The sequence below is a fragment of the Mixophyes fleayi genome, chromosome 3 (genome assembly GCF_038048845.1).
Source record: "Mixophyes fleayi isolate aMixFle1 chromosome 3, aMixFle1.hap1, whole genome shotgun sequence".
NCBI lineage: Eukaryota > Metazoa > Chordata > Amphibia > Anura > Limnodynastidae > Mixophyes > Mixophyes fleayi.
The window spans coordinates 319,927,416-319,936,845 of record NC_134404.1 but is presented as its reverse complement, the minus strand read 5'-3'; the positions used below and the strand labels follow the sequence as shown (position 1 = coordinate 319,936,845).

The window sequence follows — 9,430 nt, the reverse complement described above, 5'->3', positions numbered from 1 at the left end:
AATAAAGAGGGGGTACAGGCTTATTTAAGTACCTAGGAGGTTCAGTTGGGACAAAAAGGGAAGGACAGCTATGGATGACATTAGCTGACTGTTTTAATTCTCCTACAGTGACCGGTTCATATTTTGTGTCTCTACCTTCTGCTGTCCCTCCTCGTTCCAACCGTACCACCCCACCAGTAGCTGCACAGAAGTGTCAGTCACCGCTGATTGTTTTATTATTATTGGAGGCTGATAATGCTGCTGCACTTACTAAAGTAAAACAAACATATATGGTCCTTTAAAAGATAACTAAACCCCAAAAGTGCCAGTGTTCATATGGAAGCAGAAAGCCACATTCAATCATAACTCAGCATCACACTGTTAAACGGTCCTTCTCCCTCCAGCACAAGTAGTAAAAGATTCTGAAGACTATAAATAAAAACCCAGAGATGTGGGTAAAAACATCTTAAAATACCAGAACATGTCAGCTATTTCCCTACAAAATTTGGAGATTAAAGCACAGAAGTATGGATAGTTATACCAAACCTATTTGTTAAATTAATTCCTTTTCACCAAGAGACTGCAAGTTAATAATTTAGATCCATGAAGCTTAGAAATTCTTGTACTCTCTTTGCCCATTTGATTCTAAAGTGATAAAAGATAGAGAAGCCCCCCTCCCCCACTTCACACCATTAAACCGTCCGTTTAATTAATGGAGTGCATGTTGGACAGACTGGTTTATAAAGCACCATTGGACCAGCTATTTTCTGTAATATTCATGAAAATCTAGTCCATGAATTCCCTGGGAAGGGAGTGCTATGTACAAGCTCAATGAGGAAGCCTAAGCTCCCCCAAGGATTTCCCTAAGTGTCGAAAGCCAAGGGGGCTACAGATCTACCCCGACTGTCAGGGCTGGTCGACTGTAGCCCGCATTTAACAGTAACTGACTTAAATTTATATTCAGATTATACTGAATCTACCAATTCTGGTAATAGGAGAGACCCAAGGCAGACTCTCTTGTTATAAACTAAAAACAAATAGGAGTAAAAAAAAGTAAAAAATGTACAGATTAGAAATATGAAAACATAAAATGACTTTTATTTAGACCTAATAATGCCACTATACCTTACATAAGACACACACATTTGTTGTCCCTATACATAAAGAGAATTGGGCGATTCATTTCAGGGGGTTGTACAAATTTGGTTACAAGTAACCAGGGTAATAAAAAACTATTTTTATTTTTTATTATTTTTGTGCTAATTTTTCCTGTTTTAACCAATGCACTTAAAATATAAATATACTTATCTCGCTATGATACCAACAAAAAAAAAAAAAAAATATCAGTCCCGCAAAAGCAAAATAAAACAATTAGTGTTAAAGTTAACGGGGTACACAAAGCAGTTAAAATATATTTCTCAATTTCACTTATATGTAGCAAAACCGAGAAATATGGTCTAAACATGAAGATACGAAATACAAGTATATACCTCCGTTATTTGTATGTAAACAATAAAATATTAAGTTAAAAACAGTTTATGGAAACTAAAAAATGTTTTGTATTTTTAGCTATAGTTTAGATCTTGTATAAATTAATCCAGTAAACAATGACCACTGAATGCTACGATTGTCTAGCTACAACAGAATACAGACAATTGTGTCACAAAAATATAAACAGATTTAATTGTAGCGTCTAGGTCACATTAAGGAGAAAAACAGTCAAACTTAGAGTCTTTATTCCATTGATTTTGCAAATTCTGCATAGTCAATATATCCATCATTATTTTTATCATCCTCATGTAGAACATCATCTATCAGGGTAATTAGCTCTTGCTCATGTATCGTCTGGGTATATTCATTAGCCCCCTGAAAGAAAAACAAAGGGTTAGGCTTGGATTAGCTTGTTATACGGATAATTGCACCCAAACAGTCGCTTAAGAAACGGTCACCAAACTCCGGATGGAATTTATTAAGCACATTCTGCACTATGCATGTAAATACTAAACAGGTGTTTTGTCGTAGATCAGATTGCCCAGGATAGCACTTGCAAAGCTGCCTAACTCTACATAAAGCAGCAGATAGCAGTTACTATCAGCTCCAGGTCATCATGGATCTAGTAGTAACACATAATGTCGCCTAGGACATCACACTGAGCTCAGTAGGGACAGCCCTTTACAATGAAACACTGTGCAGGCACTGCAGTGATCAGGGGCCAGGAACCAATCAAAATGTATCACTAGCTTCCCAGACACTCATTAAGAATGAGCAGGTCTTATGTAGACACACGTTCCCAGGCTGTGCTGCTATTTTACAGACTTTGTCCCAGCAGTAAGCACATTGCTAAGCCCGGTTGGTATAGAACGGTATGCATTTCATGCATAAAGCCACTACTGTTGATGTTAATCAGATTTTTTTGAACAGCCTTCAGGGTATTTACACCTGTATACCGACCTCCTTATGTACATGTGTAATTGCCGTTGCTAGCTCAAGCCCGTCCAATAAATTGTTGCCATCATAGTCGTGCATCTTGAAATAATGGAGTTGCAGCTCCTGAGGGGACATCTCTGTGTCCGGCTTCTCAACAACTCCTTCTAAGTGTTCCAGTATATGGCTGAGGGAAAAGCAGAATAAAGGTACCATATAAAGACATGCAAATGAAGTAGTAATGCTGAAATCAAAATAAAATGTAATTATATTGGCGTATAATGTGACAGTGTGTTCTGACTTTCCTTGTTATTGAACACCACGGTTATTCTTTTTCTATTGAATAACACCTACATGAAAGGCTGATTGTAACGGTTCAAGGCAGGGCACTGGAGAAGGGAGGACAGTAATGATTAAGGACAGAGAGGTTGCACAAGGCTCATGCAATGCAAGTAAGCACTGGGCTGGGTCAGTACATGGTATTATATGCTGGACACAGGGTAGACATAATATGACGGTCATTTCAGCAAACTTCTAGTAAACCTTCCTTTCATGCCACTGTACTTACTCTTTATCGTGTACCGAATTCTTATCGAAACGACTGCCAGTGTGCGTCTGTTCTTCCACATTTGGATGTGCATGGTCTTCGGCTACGGTTGACAATATTAACGCTGCAGAAACCATACAACAGAGAACATAGGATGTGTAGGCTGTGTGGCAAATCATTGTGTGCCTAAGAGGGAAAAATACAAAAGAGGAAAGTTAAGCAACATATGAGCCCCACACCATCCTACCAAAAATAACGTAGCAGCAATACACCCACCACAGCCCTGTTTACAATAAGTTTACTCCTAAATTTCTACATTTTTTGCTCATCTTACATAAATGGTCCCTGTCTCTTGGTTGTTTATAGGAGAGAATTAAGTCACAAATATTCAAAAACTTGACTGGCACCAAAAACACTGTAACTTTTAACTTTATCACTGACAAAAATTAGTATGATATATCTGCACAAAAACATCAAAGCTTTAAAAAACAAAATCAACACTTTTACTCCCCCCCCCCCCCCCCCCCCCCCCTTGACAGTATGTTGTGAAAAAAGTGTGTGCACTAATTCATTGGGTGTGAGAAAGAGTGGGGACAATGGGGTCAGAAGTGGGATATATGTTTGTTAGGGAGATTTGGGATTGTCTTCAGGTATTACACTCAGGGCTTTTTCAGACTTCAGAACTAAAGTGCATCCAGTATGCACGGCTGCATGTGCACTGAAGCAGTGCTCTGGCATCAAGATAATGATCATTGGTGTTCACCTGCATGTAATGAGAGAAGTTTGTAAACAGATGACCTGCACTGCATGGGCAGACTACTTCCAACACTACGTATGAAGGTGCCTTTTTGTATTACTTTTATCACAATTTTTTGTTATCAAGGTAAAATGTGCAAATCTCAGGAACATTGCGCGGCTTCTTCGTCTCCACTGGACCATATGGTAACCATGTTTAGGCTATAAATACAGCTCAGTACACGTATTTTAATCCATTCCAACTTTTTACGTCTAGGAACACAAAATTGTGGGGAAAAAAAACATGGAAACGTGATTATAAATATTATAATTTTAAGCAAATCTACACTGTGTTTTTGGAATTTTTTTCTATCTTCACGTGCTTTATAAATGTCACTCAGTGTTTACAATGAATGGTGTGGGCCACCAAGTGTTGGGATCAATCAGTCCTCATCAATACTATCCCAGGTGCAACAATGGAAGCCTCTATCCATAATCTGCTACTTTATATGTACATAGGGTGATCGGTAGGTGTACAGCACATCAACATATGTACCCTAGCTGATCATGGTTAAGGAACAAGCTACATTTATTTTAAAATGTATAATTTAATTATTATTAGTAATAATGGGCCTAATTCATTAAGGAAAGTTAAGCTAAACTAAGTAAGGCAAAACCATGTTACATTGGAGGGGAGGTAAATTTAAAAATGTAATGGCAGATATATATTTGGGATAGAACATGTCCAAGATCAACTTTAAATTTCAGTGTACAAATAAGCTATAAAGTATTTGTGTGCTACATGAAAAAACAGACAGTATTTTCCTCGTATGCAAAATAATAACCTAATTTGCACCCCTTGCATTGCAACATGGTTTTGCCCAGAAAACTTGAGTAAGAAAACTTACTCAATTTTTTGCTTAACTTTCCTTAATGAATCAGGCCCAATATGTCTTGCAGAGCTCTCTCTGCCAAGTAAACAATTGTGCTCCAACATCTGTGGAATGATTTGCTCAAAACTCATGTATTGGAGTGGCATGCCTTGCATATAGTTATGTGAAGACTTGTTTCATTACAGCTCCAAAGGAGTCCACAGAAGTATTCCTTGCATCTCAATAGGAATTCTGCACCGACAAGCAGGGACATAGCTGGCACCAGAGATTTAACTCGGTAATACACAGTATACTGTTCTGCAGCAGAACTTTGAAACACGTTGAGTAACACATCTCAAAGTTTGCCTGAAGTGCTGTGAAACACTTCAACGAACATTATTACCTAACGCCAGCATGTACGTAGCATTAACACCGATTACATAAATATCTATTATCAGCACCAGAAAGCAGATTGTGACCCAATGGATTTCAATGCCCTTCAAACACACAAAAAAGTCTATTATGCAAAAACATAATTGTACCGCAGCAAAAACAGTTTGCATTGGAACACAGCACAGGCACAGGGTGTGTACTTGCGAGAGTCATCACATAAAATGATGAAATTCACAGAGATGTGTAGCAACAACATTAATCTTTGTTCTTGGATAGCCTCACAACAACAAAAAGTTAAGAGATTAATCTACGCCCGACAATATGAAAATAAGCCACATTGCTGACATTACAGGCTGCCCAAAAATTCTTTGCCTGCAATGAGGAGTCCTAAGAAGAATGAAACAGGCTGTCAGGACCACCCTATCTGTGTGGCGTTTGTATGTTCTCCCCGTGTTTGCGTGGGTTTCCTCTGGGTGCTCCGGTTTCCTCACCCAGTCCAAAAACATACTGGTAGGTTAATTGGCTCCTGACAAAGAGTGAGTGTCTCATAGAAAAGTTAGACTGTAAGCTCCAATGAGGCAGGGACTGATGTGAATGATTACATATTTTCTGTGCAGCCTTTTATTTATATAAACAATAAGGGGCAGCGTGGTGGCTTAGTGGTTAGTGCTTCTGCCTCACAGCACCGGGGTCATGAGTTCAATTCTCAACCATGGTCTTATCTATGTGGAGTTTGTATGCTCTCCCTGTGTCTGCATGGGTTCCCTCTGGGTGCTCCAGTTTCCTCCCACACTCCAAAAACATACTAGTATTAAGACAATGCATCTTCCAAAATGAAGTATTTCAATTTAAATGCATTAAAAATTATTGGCCCATTCAAAGCAACCAAAGTCACTACCAATATCTTGGACAAGTAACTATGTAAAGCCATATATCTTTGTGGCAGCACAGTGGCTTAGTGGATAGAACTTCTGCCTCATAGCATTGGGGTCATGAGTTCGATTCCTGACCTTATATGGGAGTTTGAGTTTGTATGTTCTCCCTGTGTTCATGTGGATCTCCTCCGGGTGCTCCGGTTTCCCCCCGCCCTCCAGAAAACATACTAGTAAGGTTAATTGGCTGCTATCAAATTGACCCTAGTCTCTCTGTCTGTGTGTATGTGTGTTAGGGAATTTAGACTATAAGGTCCATTGGGGCAGGGACTGATGTGAGTGAGTTCCCTGTACGCTGCAGAATTGGGGGTGCTATATAAATAAATAAATAGATGATGATGAATAATAAAGGGGAGTGTATTTCTCTGCAATTGTATGATATTATTGTGCAATATATTGCTGTCAATTGTTTACCCCTGTGCAATATATGTCTGGTGGTGATAATCTATTTACTGGGTAGGAGCAGTGGAGGTCACTGTTTGGTATGTCTTATATAAAGCTACATCATTAAATACCTGTTATCCATGATGAAAATCACAAAGTATAAAACTATTGTTTTTTACAGTAAATTGAGTATTATATTATTAAAATTAAAATTCAACCATTTCAGAGAAGCTAGATTTTTCTTCTTTTCTCTTCTTTTAATTCTGCCAACAAAATATCTATGTTTAATAAGATAGACACAAGATAGGTTACGCAAACTATGGGAGAACTTACCAGGAATGTGTTTCAAACTCACACACTTTGAATTGGACAGCTGCCAAATGCGGGTGCAGATTTACTTTGGCAAAGAGACATACTTCAGAGTAAAGTTTATAGTGCGCTTCATTTAATTACTTGGCAAAGTAAGAAAAGAGTAACGATTAACCTATTCATAGTTTAATGTGGCAATTAATTTGACAAAACTACCAAGCCATATTTAATTTCAAATTTAACCCAGTGTTGTCCCTCTGCATTGCGATTTATTCTGCTACATAGAGCAAGTGCCAAAATAGTGTAAAACAACAGTGAAAAGCATCATACAATTGCTTCAAATAACAGGTGAGCACACACAATTATGGGATCCTAGTAACCCAAAGGAAACTTATACAAGTCCCGATAAAAGTGTGAAATTCACTATTAAAGGAAAAACATGTTAGATATAGGAGGTGTGCTTGACCACACAATCTTCCGCCCTCAGACAAATAGGGGTCTTGGTCTGTTTTGCTCGAGGTCCTTCCTGCTTGCCTCCTTTTCCCTCCTCATTGGGACACAATCCCATTCACACACAAACCTGTCCTCACTACAGTAATCAACTAATGGAAAAGTTACTGCCTCCCGCAAAATCAACACAATCATCTCCTGATTTACTCTGTGCTCCTGGGAACTTTCTGATAATCTGATTGGCTACAGGACTTTATATTTACTTCAAAAGGAGGGGGGGGGGGAAACAATCAAGAGTTGAAGATACAGTGCATATTTTTATAATCTCTCTATTTAAATGCACTTTAAAGCAGCAATCCTACAAAAAAAAAAACAGGTGTGTTCTTTTTTTGTTTTTATGTAAATGACTGTGGAAGGCTATAAGTAGAATGTTGGTTTTTCCTTTTTGTTTGTTAAGCGGCTATTATATATGACTCTGGCTTACCATGGCAACCACACTCACAAGACACATGATGTAGTGAACAGAGAGGCTTTGGAACGCCCCTCTGAGCTCTATCTGCACTGTGACAAACTCCTTCACCCCTCTCTGCCTTCACATGACATGCTGAGATCATGTGTCTGGCAGAGCTTTTGAAAAGGAGATGATTTTTAGAAGGGTGGTTAAGAAAATGGCATCAAATACATATTTAAAACGGTAATTAACAAGTGATTTAAAGAATAAAAAAAATATTGTATTTGGGATTCCTGCTTTAAAAATTACCTGAAAACATTCAGGGGCTGATTCAACTCTCCAGAGTCTACGGTACAGTCCTGTGGGCACCGAGAGGCAATGCAGCATTGCTAATTTTGAAACGCAACCCGTAGTGGTGCGCAGGAAATTCTGTGATGTTGGGTACCATAGTACCCTGAAAAGCACACGGCCGAACTACGCAATGATGTTCAGCAGCGCGTTGCACAGAAATGCACCCCCCTATCCCTTTAAGAGACAATTCTGAAAATTAGTGCCTAGAAAATGTGCTGTAACTCATAGCAACAATCACGTAAAAAAAAATGTCAGGATCACTGGTTGCTATGATGTACAGCACTTTTAAGAAATATCTAGCAGTACCCTCCAAAAACTAAACAAGCTTACACCGAGATTCCTCACAGCAGAAAACCTTTCATAACCATATTATATTAATCTTAAGATAAACATCAATATTTTCATGAATCTATGGTCCTGATACCAGAAAATATAGTATATTTTCATCATCATCATCAGCTATTTATATAGCGCCACTAATTCTGCAGCGCTGCACAGAGAACTCACTCACATCAGCCCCTGCACCATTAGAGCTTACAGTCTAAATTCCCTAACAGACAGACAGACACACATACAGAGTAGGGTCAATTTTGAAAGCAGCCAATTAACCTACTAGTATGTTTTTGAAGTGTGGGAGGAAACCGGAGCACCCGGAGGAAACCCACGCAAACACAGGGAGAACATACAAACTCCACACACATAAGGCCATGGTCGGGAATAGAACTCATGACCCCAGTGCTGTGAGGCAGAAGTGCTAACCACTGAGCCGCCGTGCTGCCCTAATATTTTAAATGTAACACAACTGAAAAATTTATTTTCGTGTGTTAATAAGCATAAAACTACAGGCATGGAGGATGTGACAACTGTCTGAGGGTGCAAGGCAGTGATGACTGACCTGTGACACTCCAGATGTTTGTGAAACTACAAGTCCCAGCATGCCCTTCCAGCAATAAGCTGCTATATATTGCCAAAGCATGCTGGGACTTGTAGTTTCACAACACCTGGAGTGTCACTGGTTACCCAACACTGGTGTAAGGCACAAAACAAGTTACACTAACAGCAGAAAGACACATGGAGAAGGGGGCTGATGGCTCCTCATATGAACCAGATAACACCGAGGGTCAGATCCTAATGTGATATAGTATGTGATGTATGTAATAACCGTTATATATATCTCATAGTGACCTACCTCCCTGCCCAGCAGCGCTCCTACCAGTGCAGATCCACTCACCTCTCTCCCAGGCCACAGAGTGAGCTCTGAGCGCTACAGAACACAATCCCGGCAACTGGACAGATCGATTAATCAGCGTTCTCCTTCTCCGGCCTGGCGATGTTCTGGGCATGCGCAGTCGGAGCTGGTGGTAATCATTGATCCATCATACTCCGAAGAGACGTGTAAGTATCTCATTCGGGTTATGGTGGCTGACATGCTGGGGGGCGGCTGCACGGCCTGATTCCCTTACTGAACACACACATATGTATATATAATTACCTTCTGGGGATTGCTCTCCACAGCACACTGTATATAGGGGCAAAACTTTGAAAAAAAAAGTCTGCTAATCTGTTATGCTGTCATTTTTGTTAAATGGCACATTGTTAGTAT

The 9,430-nt window shown here is 39.4% G+C and overlaps 1 protein-coding gene across 2 annotated transcripts; it reads right to left on the bottom strand.

Annotated features, from left to right (window-relative positions):
• Positions 1 to 1,057: 1,057 nt before the first annotated feature.
• On the bottom strand, positions 1,058 to 9,165 carry MCFD2 (multiple coagulation factor deficiency 2, ER cargo receptor complex subunit). 2 transcript variants are annotated; one of them, XM_075204116.1, is made up of 4 exons: positions 9,059 to 9,165; positions 2,972 to 3,136; positions 2,431 to 2,590; positions 1,058 to 1,845 (listed from the first exon to the last, which is right to left on the bottom strand). In XM_075204116.1, exons 2-4 carry the CDS (start codon positions 3,127 to 3,129, stop codon positions 1,714 to 1,716), a joined length of 450 nt encoding a protein of 149 aa, XP_075060217.1. In that variant the 5' UTR covers positions 3,130 to 3,136; positions 9,059 to 9,165; the 3' UTR covers positions 1,058 to 1,713. The 2 variants fall into 2 exon arrangements, with proteins under 2 accessions (XP_075060217.1, XP_075060216.1); XM_075204115.1 differs by having other exon boundaries at positions 9,017 to 9,162.
• Positions 9,166 to 9,430: the final 265 nt, after the last annotated feature.